This window comes from Piliocolobus tephrosceles, chromosome 15 (genome assembly GCF_002776525.5).
Source record: "Piliocolobus tephrosceles isolate RC106 chromosome 15, ASM277652v3, whole genome shotgun sequence".
Classification (NCBI taxonomy): domain Eukaryota; kingdom Metazoa; phylum Chordata; class Mammalia; order Primates; family Cercopithecidae; genus Piliocolobus; species Piliocolobus tephrosceles.
The window spans coordinates 42,409,038-42,430,420 of NC_045448.1; the positions used below are offsets into that span (position 1 = coordinate 42,409,038).

The 21,383-nt window shown below is 37.1% G+C and overlaps 1 protein-coding gene across 4 annotated transcripts in view; it reads left to right on the plus strand.

Moving 5' to 3' along the window:
• Nucleotides 1-21,383, plus strand: part of EML4 (EMAP like 4) — a 169,340-nt gene that overhangs the window by 105,619 nt on the left and 42,338 nt on the right. For all 4 annotated transcript variants that reach the window (XR_002725720.2, XM_023189303.2, XM_023189304.2 and 1 more), the window contains 5 exons: nucleotides 9,428-9,551; nucleotides 11,414-11,563; nucleotides 13,235-13,304; nucleotides 14,858-14,968; nucleotides 16,747-16,842. Coding sequence is in view for 3 of the 4 variants with exons in the window: in XM_023189303.2 (XP_023045071.2) it covers nucleotides 9,428-9,551; nucleotides 11,414-11,563; nucleotides 13,235-13,304; nucleotides 14,858-14,968; nucleotides 16,747-16,842 (551 nt within the window). In the remaining variant the exon portion in view is untranslated. The remainder of the gene's footprint in view (nucleotides 1-9,427; nucleotides 9,552-11,413; nucleotides 11,564-13,234; nucleotides 13,305-14,857; nucleotides 14,969-16,746; nucleotides 16,843-21,383) is intronic.

The following is a 21,383-nucleotide window of genomic DNA, read 5'->3' on the forward strand; positions in this document are numbered from 1 at the left end:
GCAGCCTTGACCTCCCGGGCTCAGTTGGTCCTCCCATCTCAGCCCCCAGAGTAGCTGGGACTACAGGAATGTGCCGCTGTGCCCAACTAGTTTTGTATTTTTTTGTAGAGACAGGGTTTCACCATGTTGCCCAGGCTGTTCTTGAACTCCTGGGCTCAAGTGATCCACCCGCTTCAGCCTCCCAAAGTGCTAGGATTACAGGCATGAGCCACTGTGCCTGGCTAGTTCTAAAATTTACATACTGTCCCTTTTAATAACCTGTATAAACATAATTTGGATCCCTGCATCTGGGGTTTGTCCAAGTATTCTCTGTATTTTTATTTATTTTATTTAAGAGCGTAGAGAAGGCGCTGCCAAGGACAGCAGGCCTGCCAGGCTGCTGGTCTCGCCATCTGTATTTTAAAAGGATACCAAAAAAAGGGGACCTTTCCTCTGTTGGAGATTTTTTTTTTAAGCTCTATAAAGCAAAGATCTGATTTCATAATGTTGTGGTTAGTAGCAGTCTTCTAGATTAAAATATATTTGAAGACTGTCCCTTTTTTTAAAATAGAAACTGTCCCAACTTCTAAGAACATGTTCTTGACATCCTGTTTCCTTATTTTCAGCAAAAAAAAAAAGCCCCAACTCTCTCCTCTGGACATCAAGTATATGAATACTTCATTAGAGAACGTTCTAATCTTATACGTACTTATCATGGCTAAAGTCTTCATTCAAATTATGTGTATTTTTGCTATACACATACTTTTTTAAAAAAATCTAAACTAGAAAATGTAATTAACCAAAAATTTTCAGTCTTCAAGCATGCCAGTTAACTGAGTGAAATATCATAGTTAGAAATCTGTGCTGTCCAGGCCAGGCACAGTGGCTCGTGTCTGTAATCCCAGCACTTTGGGAGGCCAAGGTGGGCAGATCACCTGAGGTCAGGAGTTTAGACCAGCCTGGCCAACATGGCAAAAGCCCATCTCTACAAAAATACAAAAATCAGCCAGGCGTGGTAGCACCTGTCTGTTGTCCCCAGCTACTTAGGAAGCTGAGGCAGGAGAATCTCTTGAACCTGGGAGGCGGAGTTTGCAGTGAGCTGAGATAGCACCACTGCACTCCAGCCTAGGCAATAGAGTGAGACTCCATCTCAAAAAAAAAAAAACTATCCTGTCCAAAAATGGCAATTATATTCTATATTGTATTTCTAACTCTAGTAATTGTTATTGATTTGTGATTAGCTGTAGCCAGAAAGAGTTGCAGTTAATCAGTGGCATATACCAAGATTGCAAGGAAAAGGTGTAGTAAATCACGTGCCATGTCCCCAAACTGTACTCACAACTGGTTCTCCAAAGAACAGTATCACCAAAAATATTCTATTGTTTTAATAATGCTTTTTAAACTTTGGTGAAGTATTTTAATGTTTCTAAAAACATATTCAAGTAATACAGTGAGCACCCATATGCTGACCACCCAGATTTATCAGATCTTCACATTTTGCTTTATTTGATTCAGGGTTTTTTTTTTCGTTTGTTTCATTTTTTCCTTTAAGAAATAACATTATAGTTGAAGCTTCTCATTAATCCTGTTTAATCAGAATTTTTATATACAGGTTTTTAATGTTCTGCTGAGGCGTCCTGATTCCCTCCTTGCTGTAGTTAATTGAGAAAACAGAGCCAGGATAATAGTTTGACATTTGAAATTTCCTGTTCAAATTTCTTATTTTTAAAAAATTAAGTGCAACTTGGTATATTCATATAAAATGAAAAGGTTTTTCGTTTATTTAGTGCTTTAAATAATTTTTCCTGAGGATGTGAGTGAGTGAGTTTGGGGAATTTTAAAAATAAAACCATATTTTGCCTACAGAAAAGTTTTAGGCAGTATAGTGAGTCTTTTAGCAGTTTTATGTGTCTCATGTTGTTGAAATAGATTTCTTTTCCATCTTTTCCCAAAAAAAGCCTTTTCAAGCAGTACAAATAATCTAAAATGCTTAAGCAAACTCATGTCTGATATTTTCAAGTAATTTTATGACAATCAGAGAAACATCAAGAGAAACCTGATTAAAGGAGGTTTAGGTTCAAAAAGGTGGGTAACTGTAAGTTGGCTTACTACTGTTATAAGAGTTGATTAACAGGGGCACAAGACATGGTTATGTCTCCAATCTAAGCTCCTAAGAGGTTAGGTTCATATCTTTTACACTGTGCATCCCCCACCCACTATGTAATTAAAAATTCAGGAAATTTTATCAGCCAATAGAACTCTGCCTATAGAAGAAAAAAGTTAAGGTCGCATTTTGTACTTGGCCAGATTTTTCAGACCAAAGTTTTATATTTGCTAATAAAACTACTAATGTTTAGCAAGTACTGGAACTAGGGATTTTTTAAATCTATGAAATAAGAGAGTTAGAGTATATCCTTCTAAATTCTCTTTTGGTTTATTTGGGTCTCTACATTTTATGATTTAACTATTTTTACAGCTAGATCATTGAAAGGGGGCAAAATGCAAACATCCTTACAGATTCCATTGTTTGATTGGAATTTTAAAATATTGAATTATAACTACAAAATAACTGGATCGTTAACTCGGACTTGAAATCTTTTGTCTGCATCAAGAACCTTTTTAAGAAAAGATTTTAGCCTTCCAAAAATGTTCCTTGTCACTTTCTACTATAAAATTATAGTTAATATTTCTGGGATTTTGGTTGTCCTTCTATTGTTTAACTCTGTGGTTTTGGGAAGTAGAGCCTGATAGTATCAGAGAAAAGGCTCAAATTGAGTAAAGATTCTTTAATTTTCTGCTTGCAGAAATTAGGTAGCATCACACTCTCCTACCTTTTAGTTAAATATAAAACTCAAATTCCAGTTTAGGGGAGCCTATTTAGTTCTAAAAATTGTAAAATACAGATTAAAAATGGACTCCTAAAATGGAAACTTTCGGGAGAAAGGTGTTAAGTTGTAAGCAATCTAGACGTTCAGAAGGCTTTCTACAGGTAGTACCCATTACACAAATAATTATAATCATAGTCCAAATCCCTGAAGTTCTGCTGTTGCCTTTGAATGGCTTTTTTTTCTTTTTAAAAAATCTCTAAGACCAGAAGTAAAGCAAGCTTAAAAAGAAAATCACTGGAGGAACTGATCTTGGAATGGAGTATGCCCAGTGCCATCTCTCTTCTCCACTCTGCCTGAATTTTAACTTTTCCTTTGCTGCAATTTGTGAGCAATTAATAAGTTTTTGTAAGGATTTTATATAAATTACTTTAAAAACCAAGTATTTATACATGAGTATGAACCATTTTGAAAATATGGCTTTGCTCAGAACACCTGAGATAACTGTCTCAAAAGAATGGAAGTTTTGATTAGGGAATATGATAAACATTTTGCAATTTGGGACACCTCGGAGTGTCAGATGGCCTAAGGGAGATGCAAAAGTAGAAGAGCAAAACCCAAGGAAACTGAAGGGGAAGCATTAGGAGGAATGGGGGAAGGATACAGAAGGGAAAGTGCAACATCAAGTATTTCAAATTTTTGCCTAACAGTCACTCTTTCCAAAGGTAGTAGAGCAGAAACATCTTCCTCTTCTACTGTCCTCCCTAATTTCCAGCTGTTGGGATTCAGAGCTCAAGCTCGTACTATTTGGATTGAAAGGAAGCTGTGTTGTCACCTTGTAATTGGACTAGCCTGAGGCCCTTACCAGTATCTGAACAGTACTGCCTAATGGAAATACAATGTATAACGCATATGTAATTCAAATTTTTCTAGTCAAATTTTTAAAAAGACTCATGTAATATTAAATTTTAATAACAAATTTTTAACTCACTGTAGCCAAAATACTGTCCTTTTGATGTGTGATCAGTATACAAAAATTATTAGTGAGATATTTTACTTTTTTTTCCATATTAAGTCTTCAGAATCTGGTTTGTATTTTATATTTCCAGCATATCTCAATTCAGACTAGGCCACATTGTAAGTGTTCAGTAATCAGTGTCTGTAATTTTAGACAGAGCAGGTCTAGATCATAGTTTTAGAGTGAAAATGTTTCCAGAGTTTAAGTAATAGAATTTTGGACCAAAGTCTAAAAATGCATTTAACCTCTCTAAGCCTTGGTTTCCCCTTCTGTAAAAGGAGGTTAGACTAGGAGAGCTATAATATTTCATCCAGCCCCAACATATGTGTCTCGGGAAATGAACAACAGCCTTCATGAACAATATCCTACAGAATTTCTTCTTTAATAATTAAACTACTCTATCACTGATCAGATTGACTTAAGAATATTTATTTTGTTTGAACATAAGCTAGTAAGTGCTAAAGCTGAGATTCGAACCAAGGTTTGTATCACAAAGCTTGTGTTCTCTTCAGTCCCTCTCAGTCCCAGAAAATTTCACCATACTAGGGTTGGAGATAAAATGTTGAGGCTGTTTATATTTAAGTTAGCATCAGCTTCATTACTGAATACTCCATACTGTGTTTACTATCATGAGGCAGGTAGTTTTCGTCACTTTCCTTTTCTGGACCACCAGACTTTGTATTTTGTTACTGATCTCCTGTTCTGCTTTGATCAGTCCCATCGCCCTTCCCTTATTAAGTTTCCTGGTGGTTTATAGTGAAGACAGGCAGAAAGTAGCACTGGGATAATACATACTGACTCTGAGTTTTATGATTGTAAGATCAAGAAGCCTGAGAATCTCAGGAAAAAGTTTGCAGTGAGAATTTGACAATGACTGGGAAGAAAAGAGGCTCTTCTTCATCTATGTATTTTACCTAATGCCCAAGGTAAAGAGTGTCGTGTTGTGTGCAGGCCAAAGATATGTTTTCATTTGGTATTTTCCCTTTTTTTGGTACAGGAGGGAACATTTTTAAATTGGCAGGTTTCGCAATAAATTATAGATTTTCTATTTCTTTTGAAAAATAAGAAGACCTAGTAACACTGAACCCACATTCTTCATGGAGTGGCCTTGCTGCTCCCTCCCTGAGATGGGGTGTGGGGTATTCGAATACAGTGTCCCCACCCTCAGTCATTGTGTACTCTCCCACTTCTCTCAGTTTCATTTCCTGCAAATGAATTTGTGTTGTTTTAAAGTGTACATAATAGACTCAGCAGAATTCTAGTTTATTTGCTTACATTTGCTGTTCTGTGGACAGCACTTTAAAGCTTAGGAAAAGATACTATAGTGTACTGAATCATAAACAATTGCTAAACAGTGTTTAGAGTGATCATAAATCCCTTTCAAAGGCAGAAGGATAAATGTTTGTCAAGAACCTCATATTATGCTTTGCAGTGTGATATCTTATTTAATCTCTTATAATTCCAAACAATAGGTACTACCACTTTATGTATTGAGAAAATGAAGCCAGTCTTGCAGCTAACAAAGTGTGAAGCTAAGATTCAAGTCATAGACTTTTCCAAAGCTCATGCTGTTTTCACTATAGTGTATTGCTGGAAATTGTCTGAAGTGCTTAGGTTATATACTTGATCTCCAACATATATGACCAATTTATAGATAGTGAAAGCATTGTCATCCTAATATGCATTGCCATTTTTATATCATATCAGAAAAGTTAGAAGCACTAGATCATGCCTTTACTTTTCTACTTGGTTTCTTAGGCTTCTTGACATTTGATAACCAATATGGTGTTCTCAGCTGTGCCTGTTCAAAAAGGAGACTTTTTTTTTTTCTTCCTTGATACTATGACTAACCCTCCCCCTTTGCTGTACCTATGCTCCTTTTTAAGTGGTGATAGAAGCATCTATTATTAAATGTCTTTTTTATTCAGAACACATTTATGATGTACATCTCTGATCAGAGATCCTGGAATAAATTCCAAAGGATTAGATATCTACCTTCAAAAAGTTTGTAATCTTAAAAACTAGAGGAAAAATTATATAACAAGGTGACACTTGAAAAGAGTAAACTATACAAATAAGAACAAGGATATACAGATCGGGATGACTGTAGAAGTAGGGAATATTTACAGCTGGTCATTTTCTTATCAAATTTCAGCTGTGCTAAAAATCATCAGGAAACAGAGCCCACTCTTAGATTCGGAAGCAGTGAAGACATACATCATGTGGTGTTAAAACCATAGTGTGGGAGGCCTTAGCCTGTTCTTAGATCAAACTCAGAGGCCAACTACACTGAGTAATAATAATAAAAATAACTTGAACTTCTCACCCATAACAAGCACAACCTTTTTTTTCTCTTTTGAGACGGAGTCTCGCTCTGTCTCCAGGCTGGAGTACAGTAGCATGATCTCGGCTCACTGCAACCTCCACCTCCTGGGTTTAAGCGATTCTCCTGCCTCAGCTTCCCGAGTAGCTGAGATTACAGACATGTACCACCACACCCGGCTAATTTTTATATTTTTAGTAGAGATGGGGTTTTACCATGTTGGCCAGGCTAGTCTCAAACTCCTGACCTTGTGATCTGCCTGCCTTAGCCTTCCAAAGTGCTGGTATTACAGGCATGAACCACCATGCCCAGCCCAAGCATAACCTTTTAATCTGACTGAAGAAGTACTTGCAGACATTCAAGAAGTAATTTATCTTTCCTTCCTCTTCATGGTTTGCATTATATAAACTACTGCATTATCACATACTCTTCTCCTTAGGTCGTTTAAGTCATTATTAGAGATCCTAAGGTTGTATCAGCCTCTGGTTGTTGATCACATTTTCAGTCTGGTTCTAATGCTATTTTCATATAATGCCAGACAAGTTGGCAAGTGCTAGACATTTCCCATGTATCTGTACTAAGTCTTTGTCTCTCCATTAGGTCCTTCTGTAACCATTTCACAATCACCATCAATATTATTGAACCTGTTATATGGAGGTCACTGGGATGCTAGAGGCCGGGTTAAGTGGGGTTTTTTTGGTTTTTTGTTTTCAAAGGAGTAAGAAACAATTGTGGCTGGGTACGGTGGCTCACACCAGTAATCCCAGCACTTTGGGAGGCTGAGGGGGCGCAGATAACTTGAGGTCACAAGTTTGAGACCAATCTGGCCAATGTGGTGAAACCCCGTGTCTACTAAAAGTGCAAAAATGAGCCGGTTGTGGTGGCGCGTGCCTGTAATCCCAGCTACTTGGGAGGCTGAGTGGGGAGAATCACTTGAACCCAGTGGCAGAGTTTGCAGTGAGCCAAGCTCGTGGGACTGCACTCCAGCCTGGGTGACAGAACGAGACTCCATCTCGAAAAAAAGAAAAAATTCCATCAATTGAGTGATGTATTTTCTTTTGTAAAATATGTGTAATGTTGCCCAGGCACAGTGGTTCACGCCTGTAATCCCAGCACTTTGGGAGGCTGAGGCGGGCGGATCACCTGAGGTCACAAGTTCAAGACCAGCCTGACCAACATGGTGAAACTCCGTCTCTACTAAAAATACAAAAATAAAAAGTAGCTAGGCATGGTGGCACATGCCTATAATCCCAGCTACTTGGGAGGCTGAGGCAGGAGAATTGCTCGAATCCGGGAGGCGGAAGTTACAGTGAGCCGAGATGGCGCCGTTGCACTCTAGCCTGGGCAACAAGAGCAAAACTCTCTAAAAAAAAAAAAAAAAAAAAAAAAAGATGTATAATATGGATTTGATTCTAGACTTGTGTTTTTTAACATTTTAGACTGTTGCAGTTCTTATAAACACCTATTGGTTTATGTAAATACAAGACACCTATCCTGCCAATAAGAAAACTGTTTCTTAGCACTGTCTTGAAAATCTCGGAGTATGACATTTGAAATCTTGAGGTCATGTTTTTTTTTTATTATTGTGAGATTTTATATATATATGTGTGTGTGTGTGTGTGTATACGTGTGCCACATTTTCATTATTCAGTTGAGTTTAGGTTGTTTCCACATCTTGGCTATTGTGAATAGTGCTACTGTGAACCTGAGAATACGGATATCTCTTCAAGATCCTGATTTCAATTCTTCTAAAAAATACCCAGTAGTGGGATTGCAGCATCATGTGGTAGTTGTGTTTTTAACTTTTTGAGGAACCTTCATCCTACTTTCCATAGTGACTATACCATTTTGCATTCCTACCAGCAGTGTACAAGTGTTCAAGTTTCTCCACATCCTCATCAATACTTGATGTCTTTTTTTTTTTTTTTTTTGAGACAGAGTCTCGCTCTGTCTCCCAGGCTGGAGTGCAGTTGCGTGGTCTCAGCTCACTGCAAGCTCCGCCTTCCTGTTTCACGCCATTCTCCTGCCTCAGCCTCCCGAGTAGCTGGGACTACAGGCTGGCTGCCACCATGCCCAGCTAATTTTTTGTATTTTTAGTAGAGACGGGGTTTCACTGTGTTAGCCAGGATGGTCTCAATCTCCTGACCTCATGATCTGCCCATCTTGACCTCCCAAAGTGCTGAGATTACAGGCATGAGCCACCGCACCCAGCTGTCTTTTTGTTGTTATTATTATTATTATTATTAATAGCCATCCGACAGGTATAAGGTAATATTTCATTGTGATTGTGATCTGCATTTCTCTGATGATTAGTGATGTTGAACAGTTTTTCATATACCTGTTGGCCGTTTTTATGTCTTTGGAGAAAAGACAAAAGAAAAAATGTCCTTAGTCCATTTTAAAATCAGTTATTTAACTATTGAGTTCCTTATATATTTTTGAGATTAACCCTTTTTTGGCTTGCAAATATTTTCTCCTGTAGGTGGCCTTTTTATTGTTGATTCTTTCCTGGCATAAGAAAAACTTACGCCATTTAACATCTATAGGTTCATTCAGTAGTGTGGTAGACATGGTTGTTGTCTATCCAATCTCACTCTTCTTTTCAAGTGTTAGAAAAACTGTTGTCACAAAATTTTCTTTTGGGTTTTTCTACTCAGCCTTCCTGGCCTTGTAGAAATGTGTCAACTTAGATAAATTATATTTTAATTCTGAAAAAAATATTCTCAGTTAAGGAAATGGCCATTGGTTTTTTTTTTTTTTCCCTATGATGTTTTGGACTAGGACTTTATAGTATCACTTTGTTTTCTATATGCTGTATAATATAGTTGGCCCTCTGTATCCATGGGTTCTGCACCCACAGATTCAGCCAACCATGGCTGGAAAATATTTGGGGAAAAAGATTATGTCTGTTATACTGAATATATGCAGACTTTTGTCATTATTTTCTAAACAATACAATATAACAACTATTTACATAGCATTCCAATCGTATTATGAGTAATCTAGAGATGATTTAAAATATACAGGTTATATGCAAATACTCTGCCATTTTGTGTCAGGAAATTGAGCATCCATGGATTTTGGTATCTGAGGAAGGTGGTCCTAAAATCAATCTCCCATGGATACAGGACGACCGTATAACAAAAACGATTGTATATAATGAGGCTAAAACTTTGAAGTGGTCATTTTTGTCTTGTTTTTATTGTATCACATTAATAATCCACTTTTGTATGACTATACAGAAAATATATATGACTTAACTTTTGTCTTGTATTTCAACAGAAGGAGAATATATTAAAATGTTTATGCGCGGTCGGCCAATTACCATGTTCATTCCTTCTGATGTTGACAACTATGATGACATCAGAACAGAACTGCCTCCTGAGAAGCTCAAACTGGAGTGGGCGTATCCTTCTCTACAATGACAGCAAATTCGTTTGCTTTGTCTTTAGTTTGACAAATTACTTAACCTATTCTCTGTCAAAATTATCTTTATACAAAAAATAAAATAACAGCTACTTAAATAAAAGGAAACATCAGGCCAGGCGCGGTGGCTCGCGCTGGTAATCCCAGTACTTTGGGAGGCTGAGGCAGGCGGATCACAGGGTCAGGAGTTCAAGACCAGCCTGGCCAACTTTGTGAAACCCCGTCTCTACTAAAGATAAAAACAAAAAATTAGCCAGGTGTAGTGGCACACACCTGTAATCCCAGCTACTGGGAAGGCTGAGGCAGGGGAATCACTTGAACCCAGGAGGTGGAGGTTGCAGTGAGCCAATATCAGGCCATTGCACTCCAGCCTGGGCGACAAGGGAAGACTCTGTCTCAAAAAGCAAACAAAAAAAGGAGATATTATCTCTAATTCTTTGCTGTTAGCAATTTAAAGCCATCAAAGTTTATGTCTTTGGAAAGGACAAACAATATTTTGCGAACATCGTGGCAGGTATTTGTGGTATGCTAGAAAAGGCACTAGACTGGAATTGGAAGACTAGTGTTTGAGTTTTGGCCCTGCCACTTACTCCCTGTGAACGTTAACTTTCTTTACTTATAAAAGGGGTTAATAACCCATGCCTCACAGGGGCTGCTGTAGGAATTAAATAAGAAAACATCAGTTAAAGCATTTTGTAACCTCACATTAACAAGGCTGATTCTAATTCAGAATTAACTTTTCAGCCAGACTTTTTTTAAATGACTAACTGTTAGAGGAGAGTTTTCCTAATTTCACCTAGAAATTTTCACTTCTCTTAGAACCTCCAAGAAACTCAGTGAAACAAAAAGGAACTAGTAGTTTGAACTCCATTGTCTGCCTCCATTCTCCTACACTTCCTCCCACATCCCTTGCATTATTCCCTCCTTAGGCAGGTATCAGCTTGGACACACTCACCAATCCTTTAATTCTGTACAACATATTTTTAACAAACATTCTGCCTACCAAACTGTTCCTGGCTATTCCTTATTTATCATGTGGGTCCAGCATAAATATCCCTTTTCCAGATAGGCCTTCTTTTGGTCCCTCCCTTCTCTGTCTTTTTCTCTCCATCTAAATTAGGTCCTCCATTTAGGCTTTCTCCTAGCAGTCTGTTTTTTGTTTGATTTTTTTCCCCATAATTTGTAATTTTATATTTGGTGATTATTTGTTTTCTTTGCCAGAGGATAAGCTCCAGAGACAGGCCCAACATTTTTTTGTTCAGAACTGAATATTCACTATTATGCTTGATACACATTAGGATCTTAATATATATTTGTCTGGTAAATGAGGAAGCTAAGATTTAAACATATTAAAAGAGTTAGGTTGCACTAGGGATAATGGCAGGGTATGAGTTTTCCTTTTCTTGGGCAGGTGGTGGGGGTGGGTGGCGACAGTGTCTCTGTGGCCCAGGCTGGAGTGCAGTGGCACGATCTTGCTCACTGCAGCCTTGACCTGACCTCCTGGGCTCAAGTGATTCTCCCACTTCAGCCTCCCAAGTAGCTGGGACTACAGGCATGGGCCACCATGCCTGGCTAATTTTGTTTTATTTTCTGTCCAGACGGGGTCTCACTATTGCCCACACTAGTCTCAAAAACTTCTGGGCTGAAGTGATCCTCCCACCTTGGCCTCCTGAAGGGCTAGGATTACAAGTGTAAGTCACTCTGCCCGTCCAGGACATGAGTTTTCTAGTTCTAGTTCAGTCTTCTTCATTGTACCTTACTAATTCCATAAGTATACATGAAAAATCTGTTAACAACTTGAAAACTGTGTTTATTTAAAACCTTGACTCTTTTTCTATTAAGATATGGTTATCGAGGAAAGGACTGTAGAGCTAATGTTTACCTTCTTCCGACTGGGGAAATAGTTTATTTCATTGCATCAGTGGTAGTACTATTTAATTATGAGGAGAGAACTCAACGACACTACCTGGGTCATACAGACTGTGTGAAATGGTTGGTATCGTTTAACATTGGTTGATTTTTGTTCTTTCAAACCTTCATTTTGTATTTTTTAAATTTGGGTTTTGTTGAAAGTGATTTCTTGTGGAAAGCTCAGAATGTAAAAATATTATGGGTCATCTGTTGAATATATTTTAAAAAGAAAAAAAGACTTTAGGCCTCCAAAATGGTGGTGTGGTATCAGCAGCAACAAAACACATCCTCCATAAATCATGATTGGAACCTCTTCTGCTTTTTCAGATGTCTTACAGTCCTTCTCTTCTCTGGTCTGTAGTATGAAATATATATGGGACAGACTGGACATTTTCAGGTTTCTGAAAGTGATTATTGGTTACTTAATATTTATTGAGGATTTGTCCTATGTAGATCAATTTTAGACTTGAAGCTTTATTCTTTTGGGAAGAAAGAAACCATAGCTGAATAAGGATCATAAGTATGCCATAGGACGTCAAACTACAAATGTGAGAATTCCTTTTAAATGCTTAGGCATATTTTTAAATTATTTTGTTACTTTTTAGTTAAATACAATTATTTACTGCTTATTAATATTTTCCAGCTTTTTAAATTTATTACCCTTTTCCCCCCTTAGATCCAAGGACTGACTGGATGTTTTCTGACATTTAAAAGCTTTTATGTCTATACTATTCTGACACCTGTATCTTTATCTAGAAAAAAATTAATAGATGACTATTAGAATATTATATAGATATTGAACTTTTGGAGTTGATTAAAATATTGCCTTTTACACTCGCAGAATAATATATGTACAAAACTATTTACTGCAGCATTGTTTGTGATAAAGATTAGAAACAGCCTAAGTATTTTTCAGTTGGGGACTTACTGGTGAGGTTGTGGTGTACCTACCTATAGGCCACCATTTAAGCTGTAAAGAATGAGGAGGCACTTTATGTATTAATATGTAAATATCCCTCTGATGTATTCTTAAGTACAAATATTTAAGAACAAGAGAATGTTCACAGTGTTCAACCATTGTTGAAAGAGTCTAGATACGGACATAAGGATGTCTTTCAAAATTTTGCTAGTCACTTGTATACGTACTGTGAGTAATTTAGGCACATATGCTACACTACTTCCCATTTCTATTTAAAAATTCCTTGCCTCCAGTTTCACTTACAAGAATTTAGCACTAAGAAGTAATTAAAAGGTTGAAGGCACAATGTGTGAAGATGCTCATTGCTGTTTTGTTGAAAAGTAAGAAATGGCCTAAAAGTTGGAAGAGCTGTCAAGTCAGTATGTGTGAGGATTATGTAGCAAAAGGAAAAAATGCTTGTAACTTTAATAGATTAAAATTACACAGCACAGTATTGCATCTTCACTATAATAAAGTCATGTGATTTGTATGCCTATGTGCATGGACTAGAAAGGAACTTGAACAAATGAAAACAGTTCATTAGCTTGCCACAGTTGTAAATAAATATTTTCTTTGAACTTAGTCTTTCATTCATCTGTGCAGCTTCACAAATAAAAAGTACAGCTGAAAATTCAAAAATCTTCAGATATTTGATATTTGATTTGCTAAAGAAAACAGATAAATGTATGTTTTTTTAATGATTAAAAACTGCTTATTTGAAAAATGTCGGTACAAAGGTATTCTGCTGTTTCATGTTTCCTATGTTTAAAATCATTCTTAATACTGCTTTTTAGCCTTGCTATACATCCTGACAAAATTAGGATTGCAACTGGACAGATAGCTGGCGTGGATAAAGATGGAAGGGTGAGTGGCATAGCGTTATGCATTCTGTACCTAGAGACATTGCTGTTAGAGTGGAATCTATTGTAATTTTAACCACAGCTCATTTGTTTTATTCTTTTGAAATTTAAGTACTGAGGAATTTCTAGTATAAGCATGGAAAAAACATTAGTATATAAGAACACTTTAAGAGACAGAGTCATACTAATAAATTTTGTTTCTAAAAAATAAGTGTTCTCCCTTAAACTATTTACTGTAAAAATGGGAAAACTGATATGCTCATTACATTTTTCTTTATGTAAAATAGTTTACCAGTGTCTGCCAGAAGGTACTGCAGTTTCCCTTAGTTGATGGACCTGTTGATTCTTTTTTATTTATTTATTTATTTATTTATTTATTTATTTATTTATTTATTTATTTAATTTATATATAGGGGTGGAATCTCACTTTGTTGCCCAGGCTGGGCTCAAGCTCCTGGGCTCAAGTGATCCTCCAGCCTTGGCCTCTTGAGTGAGTAGCTGGACTACAGGTGTGTGCCACCATGCCCAGCTAACTCTTGATTTTCTATGTGACTAGAACTGATACGACTTAGAGTTTCAGTTACTATTTGATATTATTCAGTTGGTTTGTATAACAAATACCTTATTTCTAAGGATCAACAGTGAATATTAATGGTGACTGAGTAACGTGTGTAATGACATTCTCAGGCTTCAGAGGCGTTGAAGGTTTCTACTAGATAACTTCGAAGACCCCTTCCAGTTGCAAATGCTGTTTAAGGGCTGTTTAGTAGTTTATTGGACATTGATAAAAAGTGTTATTTTCTCAAGAATGAAGGTTAGTAATGCTAAAAGCAAAGTATCCAGAGCAAATTTGCCTGGATTAGAATCCTGACTCCATCTTTTTTTTTTTCTTTCTTTTTTTGAGATGGAGTCACACTCTGTCTCCCAGGCTGGAGTGCAGTGGCACTATCTTGGCTCACTGTAACCTCTGTCTCCCAGGTTCAAGCGATTCACCTGCCTCAGCCTCCTGAGTAGCTGGGGCTACAGATGTGTGCTACCATGCCTGGCTAATTTTTTGTATTTTTAATAGAGACGGGGTTTCACTGTGTTAGCCAGGTTGGTCTTGATTTCCTGACCTTGTGATCCACCTGCCTCAGCCTCCCAAAGTGCTGGGATTAAAGGTGTGGTGGGCCACCGCACCCGGCTGATTCAATCTTTTAATAGCAACATCACTTTGGGCAAGTTGTTTAAATCTCTGTATTCCAATTTCCTCATCTGTGAAATTATAATTATAATAGTGTACCTATAGCTCATAGGATTAAATGAATTAATATGTGTCATACTTAGAATAGTATGTGTAACATAGTAAATACACAAGTTATTTGCTGCTGTTGTTATTTTCACAGTATAAGAAAATACCTACTTAAGATTTATTTGGGGGCATGTCTAAATCTAGTAATTTTTTAGTAGAAGCTTATCCATCCCTATTACTTTTTTAAATGGCATTAGTTCTGTGTGCTATTGGTATTTATTTGCATCCACCTGTCCAGTTAGCCCTGCTATCTTGTGTTTTTGCAGCCTCTGCAACCCCACGTCAGAGTGTGGGATTCTGTTACTCTGTCCACACTGCAGATTATTGGACTTGGCACTTTTGAGCGTGGAGTAGGATGCCTGGATTTTTCAAAAGCAGTAAGTGACAACTTTTAGAGAAGTAAGCAAGCTGAACAAAAAAGCAGGAAAGAAGTTAAGCTCAGTTGTGTGTTTACGTGTCCATTAAACGATAATCCTGAATTGAAAAATGAGATGCTAGCTATTGCTAACATATTACCTATTGCTAAATGGCTAGCATTTCAACTTGAGTGCTAAAGTACTTTGGTTTAGTTAGGATGCAAGATATTTTACTTTAATTATTCTTGTAGTTATGCTGCCTTGAAGTAGAGCTTCCATGTAGTAGCAGGAAGTGGTTAGAGGAAAATATACAAAGCAAAGTACAATTTTAGACAAGCAATAGGATGTATTTTTGCCTTACCTTGAATCATAGAAAAGATCTATTTTATTTTAAAAATTGACAGGAAACTTGGCCAATTCTGTGCAAATATTGGTTTTTCTTGACGTCATATTTGAGCAGCAGAAACAATCAAACCTTTGTATTTCCTAAAGTCATGAATTATCTTGGTTTTGAATTGATGACAACATGGGTTTAAAATTTTCCCTAACGATCTTTTCTAAGTGTTGAGGCTTTATTCCAAGGGTAAAATAAGACAAGATCTTACTCATTTAAACTTTCTGGTTTTTTCTTGAATTGTATGTAATTGTGATTATAAAGTATACAGGTAACCTTCTATATTTTAGGATATATACTTTTTAAATGTCAAAGATAAATAAAAACACTTTTATCTCTTCAGTTCTTAGGCGTTGGCAACTGTATTCTGGATTATGGGAGTTCTGTGGGACATGGAGGAAAGGACACTTTCAGAGCAGAAAGATAAATTTTAGTGAATTTAGGAACTTTGCTAGCTTGAAGGCACTGAATGTCAAGGGTCTAACAAGTCAGGAATTGGGAGAAAGACATTTAGAAAAGGAGATAAGAGGTCATAAAGGAAATACTTTTGCTGCTTTATTTTCTCCCATAAATCTCTGTAGCAGGAACTGTCGTCCAGTTGTTGATAACCATTGTTACAGTGTTAAGACCATCTTGTATTGCCTCATAACTCTATCTTTTCTAATTCAGATAATATTCCAATTTAGGCTAAGAGAAAGATAAAGAGGAGAAGAGAGTAAGCTCTGCCCTTCCTCAGTGCTTTGTAAAGCATATTTCACAAATGCTGCTATTTAAAAAATCATTTAATATCATCTATAGTTATTTTTCTTAAACTAGGAGACTTAAAATACGTGAACGAGAACGGTTTCAGAAAAATAGGAAATTTCATTATAAAAAAGGAATTTCATTTAATTTTACTTAGGTTGTTTGTTCGTGTTAATGTAAGTCAGGTATCTCACAGAAAACTGAAATCAGCAAACTTTAAAATAGCCATGAATTTTAGCTTATTCTGTCAAACTGTCAAAATTTAGTGAGGAACAAAGTTATGAAATTATGTACATTTCTTCTTACCTACCACAAGGAAAAATACCTTAATACAGGCAGCAAGAAGGAAGCATAAGAGGCAGAAGGGACTAGGATAGCCTCAAAATTAGTCACTATCTCTGAATAACAGGAATGACTAGATGGCAAGTGGAAATTAACCCAGAGGGATGAGGGGATTTAAATAGAACATTTTTTAAAAGAATCTTTATATTTTTGAGGAAAATATAATTGTGGTAAATAGTGCATTATGTTTCAAAGAGTGATGAGTTTAAAGGATTTTGGGTTATCTTCCTATTAACAGTTTTAATAATATGGTATTTCTTTCTTAGAATGTCAGCCCTATCAGTGAATTTTAAAATGCCTTTAATTGACTTTTCTTTAGGATTCAGGTGTTCATTTATGTGTTATTGATGACTCCAATGAGCATATGCTTACTGTATGGGACTGGCAGAAAAAAGCAAAAGGAGCAGAAATAAAGGTAAATTTTTTAAAAACTGAGTATTATCTTTTAGAGTACATTATTTGTTTTGCAGGTATTTGGAACTATATCAGTATTGGAACAATCTATTCTTAAGTTGAAAAAGCAGATCTGGGCAAATTCAACAAATTTAGTGATTTGTCATAATCCTTAAGATATTAACACTGTAGTTATACAAGATAAAAGAGTCAAGCAACTTGAAGCAATTTCAATATTTCAGACATTACTATAGTCCTGAAATGCCAGAGTAGATGGATGTCTGATCTCAAAATTAAGACTGAACACTCTCCTTGGTTTTCTTCTTTAATAAAATATGTAATTTCATTCCATCTTTAAAGTTATAGAAATCTAGAGGAAAAATTCAGTAGGAATATGGCTGATGTAACTGGAGGGCTTATGATAAGTTTTTTGGTCTTAATTGTGTTTGTAGGATTATTTTAGAAAATTCTATAGCATTTATCATTGCTATAATTGCATTGTAACTCTTCACAGTACAAGGATTGATCTCTGTGTGGATCAAGCTGTAAGTTGCAAGAGAAGAATGTAAAATGCATTGAAGCTGTGTTTATATGAGCCCGAAATGGACTTCTCCCTCTGACAGGCTTTTTTAAAGATTCAGAGTGACAAAATGGCTTTAAAAAGTCTATGTAATATTTGCCATACTCTTAAATAACATCACATTTCTCTCCAACTCCTCTCTCTTAACAGTTTTGTTTTGAGTAAGCTTCAGGCTTTTAGCTTGTTGGGCAAAAAGATTATATTATGTTTAACTTAACATTTTGAAAGAAGTAGATTTGATTGTACTTAAAAGGAATGTAAGTTGTCAGAAAACCTCAAACTAAAAAACATGAATGAAGATATAGATTGACTTACAGTTATTCAGACTAATTTAACATTGAAACAAAGGGAGGTTGCATGAAAATGAAATATATCAATTTTGATTCTTCGTAGTAAGGTTTACTAGATGAAGTCTTGTGGTTTTCCTCCTACTGGCCATTTCTTGATCTCCTTTCCAGGACCTTAAATGTTGGTGTTCTTCAGAGTTTTATTCCAGATGCTCCACTGATACTATATGCTGCTCCCATGGCCTCATTTTCTATCTGCTGAGTCCCGTATCAGTTATCTCCAGCCCAGATCTCTAACAGGTTTAACTCATATTTCTAGTTGCATCCTAGACATCTTTATTTGAATGTCCTCTACCGCAAATGAAAACCAGCATGTTCAAATCTGTACATAATCATCTTTCCTAGCCCCCAACCACCAGTTTCAACCCCTAGTAACTGACACCGCATTTCACCTAGCTACCTAAGCTAGAAACTTGGACACCATTCATGGCCCTTTTTACCTCGCTTCTCACATCCAGGTAGTCAGGAAGTTCTCTAAACACCGTGTCCCAAATATCTGCATTATAACACTTCCTAGTACAAGCGACTGCAAAACAATTGAAATTAACTTAATCTGGCCAGGGGTGGTTGCTCACACCTGTAATCTCAGCACTTTGAGAGACCAAAGTGGGTAGATCATTAGAGGTCAGGAGTTCAAGACCAGCCTGGCCAACATGGTGAAACCCCATCTGTACTAAAAATACAAAAAAAAATTAGCCAGATGTGGTGGTGGGTGCTTGTAACCCCAGCTACCCTGGAGGCTGAGGCAAGAGAATTGTTTGAATCCTGGAGGTGGAGGTTGCAGTGAGCCAAGACTGTGCCATTGCACTCCAGTCTGCGTGACAGAGCAAGACTTTGTCTCAAAAAATAATAAAAATAAAGTTAATGTAATCAAAACAGAGGTTGTATTGACTCCTGTTTAGGGAGGAAGAGAAAGCCTCTAGTAAAGGTCAGAGGGAGATTTTGACTCAGAAATGACTTGATTCAGGTGCTAGATTACGGGTTGACTGTCTTCTCTTCTCCCTGTTTTGACCTTATTCTACTGTAAATAGACCTGTTCTACTGTAGATGAGCTCCATCCTTGCTTAAGTCACAAGGATTTGAGGAGTTGATATATAACTTTTTAATTTATGTAAGTTTAAACTTCAGTAAGAAGAGGGCAGCCCGGATGACCCGAGCTTGTGGGACGTCTCGTGAAAAAAAATAAAAAATTAACATTAAAATTCAGTAAGGACCTGGGTGCTGTGGCTCACGCCTATAATCCGAGCACTTTGGGAGGCCAAGGCCGGAGGATCGCTTGAGCCCAGGAGTTCGAGACCAGCCTGGGCAAACATAATGAGACCTTGTCTCTACCAAAAAAAAAAAAAAAAATCAGGGCATGGTGGTGCACACTTGTAGTTCCAGCTATTTGGGAGGCTGAGGTGGAAGGATTAGCTGAGACCAGGAGATTGAGGCTGCAGTGAGCTGAGATTGTGCCACTGCACTCCAGCCTGGGCAACAGAGCGAGACCCTGTCTCAAAATTTTTTTTTGAATTTTCAAAGTAAAAATAAAAGTAAGGCAACTTAAAAACCTTACTGACAGAAATTAAAGAGGAGGGATATTACATAATCATGGATAGGAGACAATTAAGATGTCAGTTTTGCATATTGAGCTATACATTCAGCATAGTCAAAACTCAGCTTTCATAGGAGTTGACAAACTGAATATATGTGGAAATATGAAGGGGAAGGAATAGGGAATAGTCAAGACAGTTGTGAAGAAAGAGAATAAGGTTGGCCAGGCACGGTGGCTCACGCCTGTAATCCCAGCACTTCAGGAGGCTGAGGCGGGTGGATCACAAGGTCAGGAGATCGAGACCATCCTGGCTAACACGGTGAAACCCTGTCTCTACTAAAAATACAAAAAATTAGCCGGGTGTGGTAGCAGGCGCCTGTAGTCCCAGCTACTCGGGAGGCTGAGGCAGGAGAATGATGGGAACCCAGGAGGCAGAGCTTGTAGTGAGCCGAGATTGCACCACTGCACTCCAGCCTGAGTGACAGAGCCAGACTCTTGTCTCAGAAAAAACAAAAAAAGAATAAGGTTAAAGTACATAAAATATGAAATATGAAGACTTATTATAAGATATTGTGGTTCAAACGTAGATCAATGGAAGAGAATATAGAAACAGGTTACACAAATCAGTTGCTTGACTAATGCCAAAGGTGGCAATGCAGTAGGCAAAGAATAATGTTTTCAGTGAATGGTGGTGGATTAATTGGATACTCATATGAAAAAAAATTAGCCTTGACCCCTACCCCACAGCATTCAGAAAAATCTGTTTTAGATGGATTATGCATCTTAGCATAAAAGGTAAAAAACAGTAAAGCTTCTAGAAGAAAATGCAGAACACCTTTATAAGTAGATTTAAACAAGGCATATAAAGTACCAACTATAATGGGAGAAAAAGATAAATCATATTAGAAACTTCTCTTTATCAAGACGCCGTTTTTTTTTTTTTTTTTGAGACAGTCTCATTCTTTCACCCAGGCTGGAGTACAGTGGTGTGATCTTGCCTCACTGCTGCAGCCTCCGCCTCCTGGGTTCAAGTGATTCTCCCGCCTCAGCTTCCTGAGTAGCTGGGATTACAGGTGTGCGCCACCATGCCTAGCTAATTTTTGTATTTTTTTAAATAGAGTCAGAGTTTCACCATGTTGCCAGGCCGGTCTCAAACTCCTCACCTCAAGTGATCCTCCCGTCTCAGCCTCCCAAAGTGCTGGGATTACAGGTGTGAGCCACCAGGCCCGGCCTGTCAATACACCTTTGAGAGTGTGAGAAAGTATTTGTGATGCATACGTCCAACAAAACACTCATGTTCTGAATATATAAACATCTATAGTTCAGTAAGAAAAAGACAGTTTTTTAAACAGCAAAAGACTTCCGGCACTACATAAAACAGGGTGTCCAGGTGATTAATAAGCATATGTAAAGGTACTCAACCTCATTAATTATCAAAGAAATTCAAATTAAAACTCAAGTGCAGTACCACTGTGCACCTACCAAAATATCTTACATGAAAAAGACAAAAATACTAAGGTTGGTGAGGATTCTAAGTAACTGGAACTCTTACACAGTCTGCTGGGCATGTAAGTTGATATAACCATATTATCTCTCAGTTCTTAGGTGTCGGCAACTGTATTCTGGAGTATGGGAGTTTTGTGGGACATGGAGGAAAGGACACTTTTAGAGCAGAAAGATGAATTTTAGTGAATTTAGGAACTTTGTGAATTGTTCCTTAGTGAATTTAGGAACAGTTTAATGAATTTCGGAAAACTATTTGACATAATCTAAAGTCGAACATATGCATGCCTTCTGGCCCAAATTGTTCATCTCAGCAGAAATATATACATGTGTTTGCTAGAAGGCAAATAGCAGTGCTGTTTATGGTAGCCAAAAATATGGAAACTACCCTGCCCATCCGCAGGAGAATGGATAAGTCAGTAATGCGATATTTTCATACAAAAGAACACAATAAAGCAAATAGATTGAACAAGGTACAACTATGTGCACCAACACAAATGGATCTTACAAATGAAATGTTAAGAAAATAACCCAGACATGAAGGAATGCATTGTGCATAATTCCATTTGAATGAAACAGAGAAAACTAATCTTTACTGC